This window comes from Neolamprologus brichardi, unplaced genomic scaffold (genome assembly GCF_056152115.1).
Source record: "Neolamprologus brichardi isolate AB-2024 unplaced genomic scaffold, ASM5615211v1 NODE_ptg000008l+_length_2720982_cov_1, whole genome shotgun sequence".
Lineage (NCBI taxonomy): Eukaryota > Metazoa > Chordata > Actinopteri > Cichliformes > Cichlidae > Neolamprologus > Neolamprologus brichardi.
The window spans coordinates 870,192-892,311 of NW_028270135.1; the positions used below are offsets into that span (position 1 = coordinate 870,192).

Genomic DNA, 22,120 nt, shown 5'->3' on the forward strand with positions numbered 1-22,120 from the left:
ATGCGCCTTAACATTGGTTGCCAACCAAGAAGAAGAAGAAGCTGTGAGCCAGGAGGGAGGGGGTGAGTGAGTGAGTGATTCGTTCGCTCTATGATTCAGCACAGGAGGGAGGGGGTGAGCGAGTCCTGAGTGATTCGCTTACGCTTACGATTCAGCACAGGAAGGGAGGGGGTGAGTAGCTCAAATGTGCTGTTAGCATGTTAGCAGAGCAATGCTACTGTGAACCGAGGAGCTATTTTCTTGATGATAGCTTCTACTCAGGGTTTTTTCTTCCAGTTCAGAGCAGAAATGCTTTTGTTAAGAAACTGGCTGTTGTCCCTCCCCCCCCACACACACAATTTTAATTATAAGCTAGATATATTTCTACTAATGGAATTAGTTTGCTAACAGCAACAGGGATGAGTCAGTGAGTCAGTTAGACTTGTGAATCATGATTCACGAATCAGTAAAGTGATTCTCGAGTATTGAACGATTCGTTCGCGAATCGAACATCACTACCCGAAAACCATTTCACCACGTACGCAAAAGCTCTTCTCTGTGGTAGAAAACCTTTATTTTCCACGCTCTCTTCACTTCCATCCGTCTTTTTGCCCACTCCCAGATTATTGCCTGTGGTCCTGTGGCTTACTCATAATATTTCAAACAACACTGATCTATTAATGTTTCCGACACACAGTTTACTTCTAACTGCGCTGATTTTCAACAATGAATAAATGACGTCTTCGTTTTCTGTGTTATATATATAATGAAAAAAACTGAACTCTCCTCTGTCTAGAAAAGAACGCAATTTTTTAAATCAACCTTAAAACCAACCACACCGATAAAAGCTATTTGCTGTTTTAATAACGTTTAATTGCCACTGTATGAGCTCATCTTGTGTTACATCCTTAAGATCATCATGGGAATCCCCCAGCAGCCTAATGCTGGGCATACACTGTGCAATTTTTGGCCCATTTTGAGCCGATTTTTCAGTCATGTGACTGTTTTGGGGATCGGCCCGAGTTAATCATGTGTCGTGCGTAACGCCTCCCAATCAACAATCGTTTGGTCGTAAGAAAATCAAACCTGTTTGAAATCCTGTCGGCCGTTGTGAGGGTGTCACCGCAGCGTCTCACACTGCGCACGCACAAACAGAAATGAAAGTGAAAAGATGGAGCTACACGGATGTGATCTGGACACAAGCGATGGAGGTTTGTAGAACTTTGGCAAGCTTGTCCGAACCTTTTCGATGTGGCCTCACAAAAGTATGGACTGATTCGTATACAGCGCTTTTCTACTGTCCCGGAGTACTCAGAGCGCTCTATATAACATGCCACATTCACCCAATCACACAAACACAGTCTCTATACTTAGTGCTTTCTAACTACATTCACACACCAATGGAAAGCAACTTGGGGTTAGTATCTTGCTCAAGGATACTTGACATGCAGACTGGAGGAGCCAGGGATCGACCACCAACCTTCCGATCAGTAGGTGACCTGCTCTACCTCCTGAGCTACAGCCACCCCAATTATCACGACCGCAACAACCGTGAAAATAGTGTAAAATTTTGTGTCATAACCTTCATGCTATGGACGCACAGTGTGAGCACTCAGGTCGCACAGAGCATCGGGCCGTATAGTGTGAGACCCTGCATCGTGACCTACTACTCACCCCTGAGTCAATCGTACAGTTTGAGCAGGAGCTGAATAACGTGACTAAAACAATTGCACAGTGTATGCCCAGCTTATTGCAGCATAACTGAGGGAGGATTCAGGGTCACCTGAATAGGCCATCAGCCTTCTAAAAGGATAAAAACCCATCGAAATAGTGATAGTCGTCATCACTGCTGCTGGTGGACTCATTTGAACACCTCTGAAATTTGCAAACACGCAAGTATTCTTTTTCTTCCTCAAAATCCTCTCGGGAACACTTCCTCGAGCCTCCAGTTTCATGGTTGTCAAGCTCTTCGTGTGCATCTTCAAAACGTTCATCACTAGTGCTCTCAGAGTGATCGTACACAGTTGAGCTGGTCCCCGAATCAGAGTTTGCAAGCCTGGAATTTTTGCTATCACGCTCTTCTTCATCTACATCTTCCTTTCTGGACCTTTTCGTGGATCCACCAGTCAGCGGTTCTTCTTCTGTTACCTGCTGATTGATGTCCTCATTAGCAATATTACCAAAACAGCCCTCGCTATCAGTGTCACAAGCAGAGAAGAAGTCAGAGTCGCCATCAGAAAACTTCTTGCTCCATCTGATTCTTTTGTTTGGTTCCACATCTTCTTCATCCATCTCTCTAGACCTCCTCCTGGATACACCTGGCTGAGGATCCTCTTCTGGGATGTACTGGTGAACATCCACACAGTCTTCAAATGCCTCATCAGTATCCTCATTTTCAATGCCAACAACAACAACAGCATTGTGATCATCATGCACTTCATTGTTGTCAACATTGGCATTATTGTCTCTCACATTAATATTTTGAATGTTGACATTGTCAAAGTCAGTGTCAGTGTAATCATCATATCGTTCCTCTAATAATCTAATAGCTCATTCAGCCTCCAAAAAATATTATAGAGACCAAGATAAAGATTGTTCAGGAAGCCAAAGAGTCCACCAATAGGTTCATAAGCTGGTTCCTGATCTCCACTTGGAAACATTTCTGGGTTAACCTGTTAATTTGTGATACATCTCCTGTCCTCCAATAGCCTAACCCATCTGTTCTCTGATTGGAGAGTTCAATTTGTGATTGACATGACATTGGCCAATTAGATGAAAGAAGAAATATAGGGTCAAAATTCATAGTTGTAACTTGAAACTTGAGTGCAGAGTTTCACACGTATTTTTTGGTTAAGTCCACACACAAATCTTTTTTACACATACAAATCCTGATTTACAAGTACAAAATATTTATGACCACAATTTGAGCCCATACAATGTCCAAAGATTGAGCGGTGACCCAGACATCCTCGCGCTTAAATCCGCGCAGACAGCCTCATACTGGAGGACAGACCTGTGCAGGACGGCGGCCCTCTCCTGGTCTGTGACGTTTCTACCAGCCGCCCTCGACCGGTAGTTCCCGTTTTATGGTGTCGTCGGGTTTTTGACTCGGTACATGCTCTCTCTCTCGGGGTCCGGGCCTCTGTTAAACTGGTCAGCTCTAAGTTTGTTTGGCCGGGCCTTCACAAATTGGTTAAGGAATGGGCGGCGGCGTGCATTCCATGCCAGCTCGGGAAGGTTCATAAACACACCAAGGCGCCCCTGGAGCAGTTCTTCATCATCATTCATGTGCATGTTGATCTGGTGGGTCCTCTGCCGCAGTCACAAGGTTTTACGCACCTTTTGACTATTGTTGACCGCACCACCCGGTGGCCGGAGGCAGTCCCCCTGGCGTATACTACCTATACTACCGTTTTTGTCAACCTGGGTCTCGCGGTATCTCCACGGTCGGATTTGTACCGTTTAACTTAGACAGTTTTGGTTCATCGCCAGGACTGGACTTCAGATTTCCTCTTGCTGTGTTCTTAATGTGGTGTGTAGTCTTTGAGTTTCTTTGCTTTTCTGCTGTGGTTTTTAACATTTCCACAACTATACATGTGTGACTTCTGTATCTGAGCATTTCATAGTACTCAACAAAATTACACTTATCTGGATCCAGAATGCGAAGTTGTTCTACATCTCTGACCTGACCTCTTAGCAGCCAAGATTTCTTTTGCCATCTTGCTTACTCTCAGCCTCTTCTTTCACTTTATTTTCACGTTTTGCCTTCCATAAAAGAATCCACATCTAGCTTGACCTCAACAGGTGATGAAGATGCTGCAGTCATAATGTTTTCACTTGGAAAAGATGTCTTCACTGGAACAGCAGGTTTTGGTAAATATTGAGTAAAATAAAAATCACAGAATCACAGTTCAGAATGCTCACATATAATTCATCACATTCATCCTGACACACTGCTCTCTCTTCCACCAGCTACCTTTATATGTTAAAAGTATGATGGAAGCAGGAGTAAGGCGAGTCGGCTCACAGTCAGGGTGTGTTTTCCTCCTCTCAGACTGTGCGCGCAGTTGACCATGAGTAACGGCGGCTACATGGGGGCGCTTTACCAGAGCGACCTGCTGTGGTGGGTAGCTTGATCAAAATAGTGTTTCCGATGTGACTTCGCTGTGATAGGCAGATGTCTGAACACACTTTTCCTTTACTAAATATTTATTTTTATTGGGCGATCCGAGTTTACTGAAAAACACGAGGAGGCAGGGAGGAGAACACCAAGGACCAACCACGCGTCTGAGAGGACGGCGATAGTTGTAGTTAATCAAATTAGCAGGCCTGTTATAAAAACTTCAGCTGATATGCAATATAATACATTGGTCATAGTGTTGACTCTTATTCAAGTTGTAACACATTTATTTCATTTTAAAGATTTTAAACAGGGGCTTATTTACACATGGATTTATACATTCATTTATAGATACACTTACACGACGTGTGCAAGGTGTACCACCACCCCGTCACCTCTCCTCCAGCAATTGGATAAGAGAGAGATGGGTGGACATACTAACGTGCAGGACTCCACAGCTTTAGCGGGACCTTGAACGCAGCACGCATAGGTTGAGAAACTCCGTAAAGAAATGACGCGTCCATTCACAGCGCTTTTACTTCCTGCATCTGTGGCTACAGCTGATGCTTTCTAAGGGGCGCGGCACGGGCACTAACTGTAGCCTCATGGGCTGTCGTGCATTTAACCGAAGTTTTCGTTTTCTTTTCTAACCCGGCTGTAACTTTGGTGTGGACCCAGCACAATGGTAGGATTCATTTATGGTTCTGTACCTACGATTCAGTCCAGTACGGGTAACTTTTCTGCGGGCTGGAATGAATTTCGGAGACATCATTTTTTCTTATTGGCACCTTTCAGGTGCTCTTTAACAGGGTCAGCACGGCTGAGGGAAGAGAGGTCTGTCACTTTGACCGTAGAGGCTAAGCCTTCATGTCAGTTACGACTCTTCTTCACTAAGTTTGTATTTCCGTAAACAAAACAGAGCCTTCCAGGATTGAGGGCACGGATTTGTTAAACAGGAAAAGCGGGAAAATACGTAATGTTGTTACTTTGTGACTAAAGATGCGAAAGATATTTGTAGCACGAACTTCGGAAGTGATAAATCTGTAAACCGCGTTTGACGAGCTGCAGGTCAGACAAGTTCTCGCCAGCCTTTGTGTGTTTACAGTATTTGTGCTCAGTACTCACGCACTCAGTGTTTCAGACCGAGGTCAGAGATGCAGGATCACGTGTGTTCAGAATCGGAAAGTTACCCCGCAAACGGTAACTTTCAGGGAACGGCCCCTTGCTTTATGGGTTACAGTGTCCGTATCTCTGCGATGACAGCGTCCTCGTTTGTCATTGGGCCACTGCTGACATTGGCAGGTGCTGATGTTTTTTTTCTTTTAGCTAATTTTCTTTTAGGTGACATTTTTATGAAAAACAACATTTTACAAAAACATTTTGGCAGGACAGACAAAAACACAACCAGCTGATCCAGCAGAGTTGGCTGGAGCATAAACCAGTAAATAAATAACTACACATAACACATGTCTGAGTGATCTGTGTGTGTGGAAGAAAAAAATAGCTGCAGTATCCTTTAAAAATCAAACATTGGTATCAATTCACTTTATTGATTGGCCTGTAATTTAACCTGCTGATGTGATGATATCTTATTATATATTTTATATTTTGGTGTTGTTGAATTAACAGTTAGTTGACTGGCTAAAAAGGGGTTAAGTTAAAAAAATAAAATAAAAAAATAGTGATAGGTCATGAACTGGTTCATAGTAATCTGGGTTTAGTAATGTCCTTTCTGTGCTGTAGTTCGGTGTGTTTGGTGGAGACCACAGCTTTTGACAGATAAGGACGAAAGAAAACAAGCAATTTGGCATATTTTGAATTTCTTTTTTACACACAGAAAAAAACAGTCATCAGACTTGTTTGATAATGAAAAGGGCAATTAGTCTGAACTGTTAACGTGCTCTGAACACAGCTTTAAAAGAAAGGAGCCAATAAAACAGTCAGTTACAGTCACACAAAGGTTCGGCTGAAAGCACGAACGAGACCCCTGCTGTTTGTACTCGAGTATTTTTGTAACTAAATTGTCATCAGTTTCAAATGATAAGAAGTGAACCTGTGTGAGTCCTGTTGCTCACTTTGTCCATTTGATTTAGCAAAAATTGTGTCACAGTGGTCACATGGTTAGCACATGTTCCAAACACGAAGGGTGATGACAGGGTTCAAGAAATATCTGGGATGGCTGTCAGGAAGGGCATCAGGTGTGACGATCTGTGTCATGTTAGTCACAAAGGTGAGCCTGTGAATAAGGAAGGAGAAGAAAGAAACTTACCGTGTGATGTTGAAATGCTGTCAACAGTGTCGTTTCTGATCTTTTGTCCCACAGAGCTGACTGTTGTCCTGTAAATATGGATCAGATAAAAGAAGCCAGGGTGCCGTGCTCCAGCCTCCTCACCTACCACAGAGAGCTGCTCGTGACCAGGCTGAGCAGCATTCAGTGCATCCTGGACAACCTGTTCGCCTGTGGCTTCTTCTGTCAGGAGGATGTCGAGATTGTTCAGCAAACTGCCACCAAGGCTGATCAGGTAGGAAAAAGAAGATCTGTGCTTTAAAATCTCTGAATACGACTCCTGACCGCCTCAGCGAGGAGGTGATGTTTGTGATAGTGTCTGCGTGTGTGCGCGTCATCACTCTGTGTTAGGGATGCAGCGATACCACTTTTTTGGAAACGAGTACGAGTACTTGCATTTCAGTACTCGCTGATGCCGAGTACTTAATAAAAACATGATTTAAATTTACAGGTAACAGCTTTAGTCCTATAATTTAACAAAAACAACAACAACAAGGGACTAGTTTGGAATTAAGAACATTTATTTAAAATGAAAAGCATGGTATCGGTCCTCGGTATCGGGGGACTTTTAACGAGTACGAGTACTTTAGAAAATGTGGTATCGAGGACGATACCCGATACCGGTATCGGTGCATCCCTACTCTGTGTGTAAACATGACAGCTTGAAAAGTTTGGATTGTGTGTTTGTAAAACTCTGTGGAGGGTGAGGTCATGCTAACCACCCACGACATCGTCCATCAAGGTCTTCAAGGTCAACTTAGTAATTTATTGGTGGACAGCTACCATTCCTACAGGTGTTGTGTGTTTTGTGAATATATAGAAAGTACTGTATAAAATGACATTTGACCTCTGACCTCTCCTTCAAGATTGCATACATACTACACAATTTAAAAACTTTAAATATAAATTTGAATTTCTTTCATGATTTTTTTTTCTAGGTGCGCAAAGTCCTGGAGCTCGTCCAGTGCAAAGGGGAGGAGGCCTGTGACTATTTCATCTTCATAATTTATAAAGTATGTGATGCATACATAGACCTGCAGCCATGGCTGCAAGAGATCAACTACACCCCAAGTGAAGATGTAGCCGTGATGAAGGTGGTGAACACTGATCCAAGTAGGTGTCATCATCTTTGACCTCTTTCAGACTTTACAGCTCTCACATCTGTCTGTTTACCAGTCGAGCCGTTATGGTAGAAAATAAAAATCTATAACAAGAGTAACAGTATATTTTCTACATGATTATACAGAAAGTGTAGTTAGATTTCAAACTGAAATTGTAGAAATCAGCGATTTTTTTGAGTGACTGAAGTTATATGTTAGAGGTGGGAATCACCATACATCCCACGATACGATATTATCACAATACTTAACGCACGATACGATATTATTGCAATTTTTTAAAATATTTTGCGATATTCAGATTCTGTACATAAAGGTAAACTTTATCAATATTCATTTTCTCTAATATCAAAGTCTCACACTCAGTCTTTCTCTCATTTCAGTTTGATTGTTGACAAACTGAACGGTTTGTATTACAGTCTAGTCCAACTTAACTGAATCAACCATCTGGTACAATTATAGCTATTCTGAACTATGCAGTTTATGAAAACTATGCAGCCCCTTCAGCAACTGAAGAATTTGAAAGTAAATGAAAACAAAATATAATTTTACATTAAATAAAAAAGTTTTAAACTTAATTAAAATAAAACATGTCTTAAATTAAAATAAGTAAACTGTCATGTTTATTGCTGCCAAAACAAGTTAAACACATTTGGACAGTGAAGGAATGTCAGGATTCTTGCTCAGAAAAAGGATCAACATGCTCTGAAGTCAGAGCACAAAAACCTTTTTGTAACAAAATATCGATTTCTGCTGTCCCTGTATCCATACATTATTAGCAAACAAAATATCACCATGCTACACAGTATCCATTTTTCCCCCACCCCTATTATATGTAGAGTATGTGGGTGTTTTACATGAATAACAACAGTAACCGTCAGGCTGATGGAGCAGGAGTAAAGGAGTCCCTGAGTGTTATTGACTTAAAAAAGCTGTTTTATTTGTTATTTTTGTTTGTGAGAGCATGAAACATGCGCAGCCTTACCACCTCCTCAAGTCTCAGAATATCTTAAAAGCAGTTGAAAAGCAAAATCTGTTCAGTATGCAAAGGTCTTAAATGTTAATAGTGATGCCACAATTTCTGCCCACTTCACAGATTTCGATGATATAACATTGTAAAAGTAAATGATTTAGCTGGACATGAGACAAACGTTGTAAAACAGCTCTGTCAGCCTCACAGTTTATTTCTGTGTGGATAAAACAGGGGAACAGATCCAGTAAGATCAGCTCGAGTAACTAACGCAGTGGTTAAAGCCAACATCTAAGAAACAACCTGCACTCTGTCTCAAAACAATATTTGATACAAAATATCCAGACAGTAAGCCATTCTTTATGATTTCTTTTCACATTATTAAACACATTTGGACACATTTGTAACATTTTACCTCATTATTCATTTGAACTGATGTCAATTATGTTTAACTTTTGTTTGTATACTTTCAGGCTTTTGGTCTAAATTTCATGTAAGTTTAACTAAATGTAATTAAGCCACACAAAAGCTTCCCTACCTGGAACCAGTCAACCTCACCCTGCAATTCTCCCTTAAATCATGTGATGACCAATAAAACACAGTGCACTGAAATCATAAAGAAACACTTTTTTTCTCTTTAGAAACCCAGAAGAAATCCCCCCGTCTGTAGCTACAGATCACACACACACACACACACACACACACACACACACACCTCCACAGCAGCGCTGCAAGATGAGCAGTCAGTCTTTATTTAAACGTTTGGAACAATTGACACTGAATATCCCACTTTTGGAGCCCTCTCACACTGGGCCAGTTGCTCTTGTTTCTTATTTAATCTGAAACATTTTTCTTGCTATTTTTGGTCATTTATGAAACAGCTGAGCAGTGGCGGGCAGTTCTTACAAAGAACAACACCTCCTTATAAAACTCTAGATTTTCCCTCAAATAGACACCGAGCCAATCACCTTCTACATTTCAAGAAGGCAAACTGCCACGCTCATGCTCATGTGTTCTCTACACCTGTGAAAACGTGAACACATGGAAAATTGAATAGCTATGTTAGTACACTGACAACAAACAAATAGATCATTCTTTTTTGCCTTTCTAGAGGAGTTTTGTCTTCTACAGTCAGAGTAGAAGATCACAGTATTGCTGTGCTGGGAAACCTGCTGTTATTGTGGTCGTGTTGTGAGTTACAGTGCATTTGGAAAGTATTCACAGTGCTTCACTTTGCTGTCTCAGAGGCCTGAAGAGAATTCGTTCACTGGACTTCATGGCTGCCACTAACGTGCTTACACAGACAGCTGAGTGCCAAACCCATGCCCAATCAGGAAACAGGATGCAGCCGAGTGTCATGGGAAAAGTTACACATGTCAAGTTTTGTTTTTTATTTCAATACATTTGCACCAGTTCTGAGTTTTTTCCGTCATTATGGACTACTGTGTTCAGGATTTTGAGGTGAATTGATTTTGTTATCAGGCTGTAACATGGCAGCATGTGGAACCAGTGAAGTGCTGTGAATCCTGCACAGATGCACTGATCCAGATCTGTTTAAGAATGAGTTCGATCAAAGCTTTGACACTTTTAAATGTGCACTAAGTCAGCAGATACTGTGAGAAGTTAAGACACGACATGAGCCGGGACACCAGCTTCATCATGTCCTACGGCCAGCAAGAGGAGGCGCGGCTGGAGGACCTCTACACGGACACTGTGATGGAACTGCTAAACGACTGCAACGAGAGCCTGGGCTTCTTAGAGAGTGTGGACCAGCTCCTGGGAGACCACGCAGCTTTCAACCCCCAGGGTGAAATCATCTACGTAATGGGGGACGCTGGCGTGGGAAAATCCATCCTTCTGCAGAAGCTCCAGAACCTCTGGTCCGTAAAAGAGTTGCAGACGGATGCCGTCTTCTTCTTTAAGTTTCGCTGTAGGATGTTCAGCACCTTCAAGGACGCAGAACAAATCTCCCTCAGAGACCTTTTGTTCAAACACAACTGCTACCCAGATCACGATCCAGACAATCAAGTGTTTGATTACATCCTGCGCTTCCCGGAGAAAGTCGTCTTTACCTTCGACGGCTACGATGAGATTCAGGAGGACGTCGACCTGATGAACCTGCCTGAGGTGGTTTCACCGGAGGACAAGGCCAACCCGCTCCAGCTGCTTATCAGCTTGCTCTGTGGGAAATTACTCAAGGGCTCTCAAAAGGTGCTGACGGCCCGGACAGGGATTGAGATCCAAAGCAGGGTGATCAGAAAGAAGGTGGCTCTGCGTGGCTTCTCCCCAGATCACCTGAAGACCTACACTGATTTGCACTTTAAGGAGCAGGAGCACCGAGAGCTGGTGTCCATTCAGCTGGATGCCAGCCCCCACCTCTGTGGACTGTGCTCCACCCCGCTCTTCTGCTGGATTGTATTCAAGAGCTTTGGACACCTGCACACGATGCACGACAGCTTTCATCTGCCCGAAACCTGCATCACGCTCACCGACATCTTCCTCCTGCTGTCCGAAGTGTTCCTCAGTCGCTCTGCCACACCTGCTCCGTCTTTGCTGAAGAAAAGCACCCGCTGCACCTCGGAGACGTTCAAAGCAGGGCTCAGGCCTCTTGCTGTGTTTGCCAAGCTGGCGCTGCAGGGGATGGAGAGAGGCAGCTTCATTTCCAGCCAAGAGGAGATCAGCGAGTGCGGTGTGATGGAGGAAGATCTGACCCTCGGCTTTCTCAGACCTGTGAGTGAGGAGGATGCCAGCGGGAGCTCCGCTACCTTCGAGTTCCTCCACGTCACCCTTCAGTCTTTTCTGGCGGCTTTTGCTCTGGTGTTGGACGAGCAGGCTGCTGCCAGCTCCATCCTCAAGTTCTTCACAGAGTGCAGCAGGAGAAGGAAGGTGTCTTGTCTGCCTCTTGATTCCTGCATAAGTAGCTCTTCAAAGCCCAGCGAAAAGAAGCCGTTTGCAACCAACGAACACCTGCAGTTCACCAACCTGTTCCTGTGCGGCCTGCTGTCCAAGAGTCAGAGAGGCTTGATGGGACATCTGGTGTCTCCCGTCTTACTGAAGAAGAAACGGGCCCTGCTGAAGTCGTACCTTTCCACTAGTGTCAAGTTGCACCTGCGTGGCTTACCCCACCACGACGGCCAGGAAGGCAAGAAAGTTCACGTCTTGCCCAACTTCCTGTGGATGCTGAGGTGCATATTCGAGACGGGAAGCAAAGACATCGCTCAGATGACGGCGAAAGGCATCACGGCCGGCTTCATCAAGCTGGGTTACTGTAACGTGTACTCGGGTGACTGCACCGCCCTGAACTTTGTGCTGCAGCACCGTCAGAAACTCCTGGGGCTCGACATGGATAACAACAACATCAGCGACTATGGGGTGAAGCAGCTCAAGCCTTCCTTTTGCAAGATGACCGTAGTGAGGTGAGTGCGGTCGTGCTTTCAAACGCGTGCTTCGTTTAACTCTGAGCTCTAATGAAACTGTTCCCCTGCAGACTGTGTGTGAATCACCTGTCCGACAGCAGCATTGAGATTCTTGCAGAGGAGCTGTGCAAACACAAGGTTGTGGAGGTTTTGGGGTGAGTAAACGTTGTAACAGTAACAACAGATCAGGGTGTTGGATGTGTTACATCAACATTTGGGACCAACTGATCTGATTTTTGGATCAGATTGGGATCGGTGACACCTCAGCAGTGTTGGTCAAGTTACTTGAAAAAAGTAATCAGTAACTAATTACTGATTACTTCCCCCAAAAAGTAATCCAGTTACTTTCTTTACTTATTTCCAAAGGTAATTAGTTACTTAGTTACTTAGTTACTTTTTAAAAACACGATTTACAACCTGAATAGGTGATAAAGTGATAGATCTTTCAGCCCAATTCTACTTTTTCTGCATAATCATCATACAAAATGTAATCAAATGGAAAAGTCTCTTTTTAAAACTTGTTTTATTAGTTTTAATCTTTTAACTTTATGCATCAAGCAAAAATTTAATTATCTGCAACATTCTCTGACTGGAAGAAATTAGTTTAACATTTAAACCTATTTTCTGCACATTCCAGCACATAAAATAAAATATTTTGTGTGTTTACACTCAGTCTTTCAAATAGATGCAAGTAAAACACAGCAGAAAATAAATAAAGTCACAGACTAGCGGTCCTGTTGCTCTATTTTCACCTGTAAAGCAGGAGTAGGGTAGGCGGAGGGTTACCCTGGTGCAGGTGTGCAGCGGTCAGTGGAAGGATACGGCAGTTTCTCTGTGAGTTTCCCATTACGTCGTAGCTACTCGGTGCTTGTTTGGAAGTTTAGGGGTTTTTCGCTGTAAAAAGAAGTTTTCTTCCCACGCACAACGGACACTAATGTTTTTGTCACTTTTTATGGAATCAAACTCAAAGTAAGGTCAGTACTTCCACGCTTTAAACGCTGCACGCTCATACTCTCTCTGCACTCGATATATGATCCATTGTTGATCTGCACACAGCTGTTGTCAGGAACGTCGCGCTCGCTTACGTCACTGTCATGAGACATGCTCGCAAAAAATCACGGTTTTAGTAACGCAGTAACGCAGCGTTCCTACAGGAAAGTAACGGTAATCTAATTACTGTTTTTGCAATAGTAATCCCTTACTTTACTCGTTACTTGAAAAAAGTAATCAGATTACAGTAACGCGTTACTGCCCATCTCTGCACCTCAGTAGCACCCAGGGGCCCAGTCTGTTCAGTTCAGTCTTACATTGTGTATGTTCACTTCTTCACACTTCAGCAGCAGTTTGCTAACACAGCACGGAGGAATCTGAAAGTAAAGGCTCAGCACTGTCTGCTCTCACTCAGCGTTCAAACTCTCTCTGATCCAGTTATCTGGGTGGTAGTTGTATGAAGTTATAAACTGATTTGTGTCATTGAGCGAGTCAGTGTCACTGATACAGGAATAGCATGAAATGCATATCAAATAAAAACATAGCAAAAGCACAAAAAAAGATATGAATAAAAGAGAAATGGAGTCAGTCAAGAAATCAGATGGGCATTAACTAACAGGAAAGGTTAACTAAACAGGTTTTTAACCGTGATTTAAATGATTGGATAGCAGTCGGTTACTCCACAAATCAGGTGCAGCCACGGCAGACGCACGGTCACCTCCAGACTTCAGCCGAGATCTTGGCTGCACCAAGAGTAGATCATCTTCGTGCTCTAACAGGAATATACGATCGAAGGAGGTCAGTAAGGTAGCTCAGCGCTGTGTTAATTTAGACTTAATGGGTAGACAGGTTAGCTAGAACAGGCGTAACAGAGGCAAACCTCCCAGTTCCAGTCTGAAGGCGTGCCGCTGTATTTCTGATCAGTTTGCAGTCGATGAAGAGCAGAATGAAGACGGAACTGCAGTAATCCAGCCTAGAGGTCACAAAGGCCTGAATAAGCTTTTCCAGGTCCTTATGCAGAACGTAAGGCCTGGTCTTGGAGATGAGACGCAGTTGGTAGAAACTAGATCTACAGCAGACACTTGTTCATCAAATTTAAAAGAGCTGTGCAGCAACTCACCCAAACTGCTAACAGTAGATCCAGGTGGATGCTGGGATGGTGGAGGGCTTGACACTGATGCAGCAGCACTGCTGACGCTTCTGAGGCAGAGTTAGAAAACTGCTCAGTTTGGGCAGGAGTGTTTGGTGTTGGTGTTTATATATACACACATACTTTTACAAACAACTACGGATGTCTTACAATGTTTGGAATAATGTTTTCATCTTATCTTCTTTAATTCTTTTTATTTGAGGATGCTATCCCTCTGTGCAGCTCTCTGCCAACACCTGATGTCCTTTAAATGTGCATGAAGCAGCTCGCTGTTATCCCACTTTCTCCAAAACTTGTCTGAATCCCTTTTTAAAAAACCAAAAACACACAGTGATTTATGTTTTTATATTTGTGTCCTCAGGCTTTACAACAATAACATCACAGATGTTGGAGCCCGGCTTGTTGCTCAGATCATCGAAGAATGCCCCAAACTGCGAGTTCTCAAGTAAGTTAAAAAGATCTCCATTTAGGGAAAAAACCAACCTACATACTAACCTTACTAACATTACCAACTTTACTAACCTTGAATACTTTGACATTACTTCGTAGGATTGGTAAAAACAAGATCACCAGTGTTGGTGGGAGGCATCTGGCCAGCGCCATAAAGAAGAGCTCGTCAATATTCGACGTTGGGTAAGAATTCAGTGTTCATCCAGGAAATTCAGCAAAGTGCTGAGGTGTAAGAGTAAAAATGCAGCTTTAATGGTGACAGAGGAAGTTTCTAGCATTTATTCTGAGTGTTTGGGCACCACAGAAAGACACCCTGGTGACTGAAACCAGACGTGACAAAGAGAGAAATCCCTCCGAGAGGCATTTTTAGCTGTGTGGTTTAGCCCAGCTGAAAACATTTGAGGAAGCACTTGGTAACGAGGTGCCTGATCAGGCTTTCTGTGCATTTTTGCAGGATGTGGGGCAACAGCATCGGCGATGAGGGAGCAGAAGCATTTGGAGAAGCTTTGAGGAAGCACCCGAGCCTCACCAACCTCAGGCAGGAAGTTATACAAACGGCACAAACATAAAAACGCCCATCCAGACTTAATGATTAAAATCTTTACTCTTTTTTTGTCTTCTAGTCTGTCGGCCAATTGCATTACATCCAGAGGTGGGCGGGGCCTGGCTGAAGCACTGAAAGAAAACACGGCGCTCAGGATATTCTGGTACGTGCAGTCTGTGTTATCCCAGTCGGAGAGCTGGGAGGCGCCACCTGAACTCGCAGCGCTTAAATGCATGTTTGACCTTATGGATGTGGAGCTACATCAGTGTCAGTGCTGCCTCTCCAGAGTGACGTCAGTCTCAGGGCTGTGTGCCTGTTTGTGCTTTTTAGGTTGGTGGAGAATGAAATGACCGATGATGCAGCTCCACGCCTGGCTGACATGATTCAGGCAAACACTGGTCTGACCCACCTGTGGTGAGGACAACACAGCATCAGTCTGCACCCTGTTTACACAGCTCGGTGTCCTTTGTAAGTCACTGCTTGCTTGTCTGCAGGTTAATCAGCAACCAGTTCACTGTGGAGGGGATCAGGCAGCTCGCTGAGGCCCTCGCTCACAACCAAGCACTCAAAGAGATATGGTGAGCATCCGTTCAAATTGACATCTTGGTCTTTTGTTCTCCCCTCAAGGTTATGTCAGACCAAGCAGAGGGTGATTATTTGAAGTCCAACTTATTCTGGACACAAACTTAAGCTAGTTAGAGACGGATCAGTAACTGTAAGGCTGTTAAGTGCTCTGCTGTCACTTCCAACATAAACGAAGACAGGAAACTAAACAGCAGTGATGTTTGTAGGGTTACTGAAGTTGGGCTAGCTCAGACCTTCACAAAGTGTGGGGCCCGCCCCCTAGGGGGGGCGCAGAGCCATTGCAGAACAAAACACTTGGACACTGCTAGCACGGGGCGCCCACACAAACACAAAGCAGGAGATGAAGCATCACTGAATATGTTTCCAAACCAACTTCATTCTGAGCCAAAGACTAGAAAATATGATGAAGCAAATCTTCTCTTTGGCTTCACCTGCACAAGTGCCGAGGTAGGTCTCCCTGCAGGATTGGTCTTTCCTTCGTCGGGAGCAGCACTGGGCTCTCCAAATCACGGACAAACAGGATCCCACATTCTTGATTTTTAGTTCACAAACACTTCTTGTAATGACTAACTACTCCTGACATGTTGGAGATGTTAGCTCTTTATACAGTACGGAGCCCCGCAGGGGACATGGAAGAAAAAAAAAATTAAGACGGACTTTTGCGAGATCTCGCAAAAGTTTTAGCCGCATTCTTCGGAGGCCGCCAGCTCGAAGCCGACCGGGAAGTCGAGGCACGATGTGCCGGGAAAGCGGTGTTCCTCCCGGCTGTAGTAGAGCTCGACCTCCCGTTAGCTTCGAGCTAGTGGGTGTCAGATCTCTGAAAACGTCGGAGCACTTTTGCAAATATGTGATGTCTTGTAAACCGAGCAGGTATCTGACGTTTACACAACTACATTCACGCCTCAAAATATCTTAAAAGTGTATTTTGTGACCCAGAAACAGTAATATTACAACTAAGTAGCTGCCGCCATTGTTGGAATTCAACTTTTGCGAGATCCCGAGTTTGTTTTGTGAGATCTTGCAAAAGTCCGTCTTAATTTTTTTTTTTTCTCCCATGTCCCCTGCGGGGCTCCGTAATACAGTAAAGTTAAAGCGGGATACAAATAACATCAGGCTGATTCTGCCACGATTTGTTCCCCGGTTCAAATCACAGACAAACAGGATCCCACAGCTGTTTATGTTTTAAACCCATTTTGCACAGAGAGACATTTTTTGAAAAATGTATTGATAGCAATGTTGAATATTATTACACAGGAAAAAACAACTACAGTAAAATAATCACACCGTGTCGCCTCTGCCTTTGTAAATGGAGGGACAGTAACTGCGTGTAAAACCTGCAGACAGTCAGATTAACAGTATTTTGTCTCTATCTGTCATTCTGCAATTCATCTCATGTAAACAATAACGTGGCCACAGCGTGACGTGAAAAAAGGCACATACCTTTGACGTTGCGTGACGAACTCTGTATTCCTCGTCCACACGTAAACGCAAAAAATGAGTTTTTAAAAATCTCTGTTTTTGGTGATTCAAAACGCCGTTTACGTGGATGAAACAGCTGCGTGTTCAAAAATACCCGTGTAGGTGTGGACGCAGCGTAAAAGAGTTAGTAGTTTATTTTATTACTACCTGTAATTTATTGCAGATTACTTGTATTTGCTTAATTGTTTACTAAATGTTTGAGGTGTGAAATAAACCACAATGGAGCAAAAACATTTTTCATGTCAAACAAAGGGGGGCCAGCAAAAGACGTTTGGGAACCACTGACTTAAAGATTGGATATCCCACCTGCTGTGAAGGGTTTAATGCAGTACAGATGGTATTATTATCATTACGTCACATCCTGTTTATGACAGTTAAAATAAATAATATTCTTATAAGAAATAAAATCGTCTCATAAGGGTGGTGCGTCAAGAGCCTTCGATTTTATGAGGTGGTACTCATTGTGAAAAGTTTGAGAGCCACTGATCTGATCATCAGGCGCCTCTACTGTAAGGTAGATGCTACAATAATGGACTAGCACGTAAATAGGCTCAAAGGGTGTAGCTCTGCTGATTGCCCTCATCTCTCTGTTGAAACGGACAGTGAGCTAATAAAATAGAGGAATTAAGCTGTCCCAAGTCATTTCAGGTTCAGTAGAAAAAAACCAGGAAATTTCTGCTTCATAATTCAGATGTTCAACTGAGACAGAATTTATTGAGTCATCAGTAAAAGGTCTATTGAGATATTACAGATGATGAATGAAAGAAAAACACAGCATAATCTAAAGTGTCGGGCCAGTACAGGCCACCAGAAGTAACGCTGGTGGAGGACGTGTTGATCTCCTCGATCTGGAGCTGGATCCACAGTGGACCCAGACCAGCAGGGAGATGCCCTCTACAACACTAGGTCCAGCTTGTCCCTGTCCCCCGTCGTTAACGTTGTCCCTGTGAATGCATGACTGTGTCTGATTGTGTTTCTACAGCGTGAAAGGAAACCGGCTCTCTGAAGAGGAAGAGCAGCAGTTTGTGTCGGAGAAGCGGCTGCGGTTCCACTGACTGGGCACATGATGCATGCACGGAGCTGTGTGGAGGAGGAAGTGTGGCGCTCGGTCCGCGTGTCAGCAAACGGATTTGGTGCAGTTTCACCCGCGGGGATAAAGTCGCACCACCTCCATTGTCTGTTTTTATTTATTTATTATTCTTAAGCGAAAAACCCAGAATGTTTATTTTTGAAGTCTCTGAACGACATCACCGTGTTGCATTTTGGGGACTTTCCCCTAAAATTTCAACAAGTGTTTCACAGTTTTCCACAAAAGTCAGGAAGTGGGACCTTAAACAAGAAGTATACAGCATGCTGACTCACATGCACACCTTGTTTTCTGTGTACTGTAAATGCTGTTTTATATTCATCTCACTGTTACACAAGAGGCTGTTTCTCACATACTTGATGGTGTTTCAAAGGTCTCGAACTCTTTAGCATTTCCTGTGTTTCTGCATAGATGTGACCTGAAGTGTTAAAAGTGTTAAAAGTTTCAGAGAGCCGGAGCTCCTTACACACAGGGGCCTTGATATACATACCAGTGTTGTTCAGTATGAACATTAGCCCATGTGAGAGGCTGCTTGGAGCCCACAGGCTAACAGACCTACATGCTGTGAAATCCTGTTTCTATGGATGCACATACAGAAATATTCAAGCTTGCTGTGATTCTTTTGTTGTACAGATTGTTTGTCGGGGCTCAAACCCGACAGTTTGAGGATAAAAAGCATGCTGGGGCCGTGTTTCTCTCGGTGCACACTATCAAATATACAAACCTATCAAATCCAGAGTGAGTGATTTGTTCTTTTTCTTACTTGGTTTCTGCCACTTACCTGAGTTCAGGTATAAACACACCACACCTTCCCTCAGCAGGCTGTAGTCTGCACCACCTTTTGCTTTCACTTTTTAGCAGCTTCAGGTTCGTTCTCCTCCCTCGCTCACCGTGTGTGGTTTCAAAATGAGATGATGATGATGATGATGATGGCCAAAATGCTGGGAGCGTCATGAACCCAGCACATTTACCTTGTGCTTCTTCAGACAGCAGAGACCAATTAACTGGATAAAGTCTGAGACAGGACCGTCTCATATATTCACATTAGATCTGCTTTATTCGTTGGAATAAGCAAAGGTCCAGTATTGATCAGCCTCCTGTGCCTACAGTAATCAATAATTGCCAGATTTTTTCTTTCTTTCCAGTGAGTTGCAGGCTGTGCAGGGGGTTTCTGCCTGCCAGTGCAAACAGGGGAAGCCCCGTCGTGATGACCCGAGTTACACAATAATACAAAAAGCCATTGGAGAACTGAGACTCTGAGGCTGGTGACTAGGGATGGGTATCGTTTAGGTTTTATCCGATACTGGTGCCCAACCGGTACTTTTGAAACGGTGCCGGTGCATAAAGAATGAAGAATACAAACTTTGTCCAAAAACCTCTCATGTTTTCCACTTTTTCTTTGGTCATTTTAGCCTTTTTGGCCAGGGTGAAGGGAGTATCTGCCATCAAACAAGAAGACAGCCGCATGTAGCTATGATGATGTTTGCTAGTTCACCTTACATGCATTAATGTAATAACGTGGTTAGCCTACTCAACGTAAATTACACACGAACAACATTAAGCTACTCACGCAGAGAAGAACGGCTGCTGCTGCATCATCATCCTCATCATTTCTGCTACACTGGCAGGGCTAGGGGCCAGGACTCTACTCTTCGGGTTTTTGGGGGATGTTGCTAACTCCGGGTCGATAACAGGCACCACACCCGCAGTAGATGTGCTCGGCGTGAGGTCTCGCAGCAAGCTATCAAATACGGCGCATTTCTCGGCTTTTAAAAAAACGCTATGCGTCGCCAGGTGTTTCATCAGATTTGAGGTGTTACCTCCTTTGAACAGACGTACCTGGACCCGCCTACTATCCTCGGAAACCTAAAATGATTGGCTAGAATCTAAAATGTATCACAGCTCAGGAAAAAAAAAGCACCAAAATGTGCGCTGCTTTTCGTTCTAGTTACTACCATTTATGTCAGAACCAAGGTTATTATCGTTAACGAAAACTAACAAAATAACGAAAACTAGAAGTGAAAAAACATTTTCGTTAACGGAAATAAAAATAAAAACAAAAAAAGGAAAACTAACTAAAACTGGAATGAGTGTTCACAAAACTAACTAAAATTAACTGAATTTATAGCAAAGATGTGTTTAGTTTTCATTGATGTGTGCGTGTCATACAAGAGTCAAGGGTGAAGATGAAGTTTAGTTTCCAGATTTCTTTCTTGCTGTGTCTCATTATGCCAGCAGGGGGCAGTACGTTAGTCGAGTCGTCTGTGTTGCTGCTCCGTCCACGCGCAGAATCATGTCAGGAAAAGTCGGGAGCCAGAGTCCAATTTGGGATTACTTTGAATATGACTGTGTTTTGGATAAAGCAAGTGTCTTGTAGTGGAAACAGACAAATTATGAGGGACATTTCTAAAGGGAAAAAATCCCACAAACCTTAAAGTGCACTTGAAAAGCTCACACAAGAAGGCTAACCTAGCTTAGCTTGAGAAGGTAAGGGAGCACACTCAACCCTCATCCCCAGAAAACAGAAGCTAACCCCAGGCAAGGCAGCGTGATGCATCCCGAGACAACAGGACGGGGATATCTACACAACTGTGTGAGTCAATTACCTTCAAAAAGTTTATCAATTCACTTGAACCAAAATTACGAACACCCGGTGCTGCGAGAGTTAATAGTCTCATTGGGGCCACGATATACATTTTATAGTTGCCTGGTATCAATGGTTGTTCATCTGCCTTTATTTATTTATTTAAAGAACCCATAGGTGGGAATGTGAGTCTGTCTCTGCGTGTTAGCCCTGCGACAGACAGGCGACCTGTCCAGGGTGCAGTATGGTAGCTGGAATAGCAACATACCCAAGGATGAGCAGAATGACTGATATGATGAAACTGGGATTTTGTTACACTTAATTATTGCAAACACGACTAAAACTATAACTGAAACTAATCAAAACTAAACTGAAACTAAGGATTTTCAAAAAAATAAAAACTAAACTAAACTAGCAAACAATTGGTAAAAACTAATTAAAACTGATATAAAATTGAAAATCTGAAGTCAAAACTAAATAAAAATAAAAACTAATGAAAATTGCAAAACTATTAAAACCCTGCTCAGAACTGGTGCCATCATGGCACCGGATACTGGTACCCATCCCTACTGGTGACTGAAAGAGTTCACCCAGCTCTCATCTAATGGGGCGTCACTGCAACTAATAACACCTGTCATTAGTTTATTAATCACTCTGTAAGACAGATTTACAGTGCTCTGATTGGATGGAGTTGCTCGGCTGACATTAGGGTAGATCCTGGCGTACAGCCTGGGCTGGGCTCCACCTCCGTCAGTGTAAATGTATCTAACCATGCAATGAGTCCCTCACGTATGTTCATATATGAAAGAAGAAGACGTACGTCAACATTACGTCTCAGTTTATCTATACGATCTTTATTGTGGTCTCATTATAAGAAGTTTGGAACTTTTCTCTTATCTTATCTGTGGACGTCTTTCTCACTACGAAAGCTGTGAAACGTCAGAAAACAGGACGTAGATCAGCCACAGAAGTCTGAATCAAGATTAAAGTGTCATCGGAGTATGAAAGGTCACTGACTGGGTGATTTCGAGCGACGATGGGTGAAATGACAGCTGGTGACTTGCTTTTGTACCAGGCTGTGAAGCAAAGCCAGGCGTGTTTACGCGTGGGTCTGTGGGCTCTGATCAGGAACGAGCCTCACGTGACGTTTACAGGAACTGTACTGATGTAACCATCAGTCCCATCCTGAGCTCAGATATAACGTCATCTCCTGAGGAAACCACGCCACGTGGCAGAAAGCTCTGGAAATGTTTGACTACAGAGTTGCAACTATAATTTAACTGCACTCGTAACATGCTCTCGTTTAACGCCAGTGTTATTGCAAAGTGATGGAAATACAAAAACCCACACGGACAGGACAG

At 43.4% G+C, this 22,120-nt stretch overlaps 1 protein-coding gene and 1 pseudogene across 2 annotated transcripts; one reads left to right on the forward strand and one right to left on the reverse strand.

The window, feature by feature from the left end:
- The first annotated feature begins 161 nt into the window (after window positions 1-161).
- Window positions 162-18,905, forward strand: nod1 (nucleotide-binding oligomerization domain containing 1). 2 transcript variants are annotated; one of them, XM_087837143.1, is made up of 12 exons: window positions 162-171; window positions 6,423-6,621; window positions 7,325-7,499; window positions 10,078-11,890; window positions 11,962-12,045; window positions 14,392-14,475; window positions 14,580-14,663; window positions 14,935-15,018; window positions 15,104-15,187; window positions 15,355-15,438; window positions 15,519-15,602; window positions 18,071-18,905. In XM_087837143.1, exons 2-12 carry the CDS (start codon window positions 6,445-6,447, stop codon window positions 18,141-18,143), a joined length of 2,826 nt encoding a protein of 941 aa, XP_087693269.1. In that variant the 5' UTR covers window positions 162-171; window positions 6,423-6,444; the 3' UTR covers window positions 18,144-18,905. The 2 variants fall into 2 exon arrangements, with proteins under 2 accessions (XP_087693269.1, XP_087693268.1); XM_087837142.1 differs by lacking the exon at window positions 162-171 and adding an exon at window positions 4,658-4,784.
- On the reverse strand, window positions 1,783-3,260 carry LOC148094775 (uncharacterized; annotated as a pseudogene).
- Window positions 18,906-22,120: the final 3,215 nt, after the last annotated feature.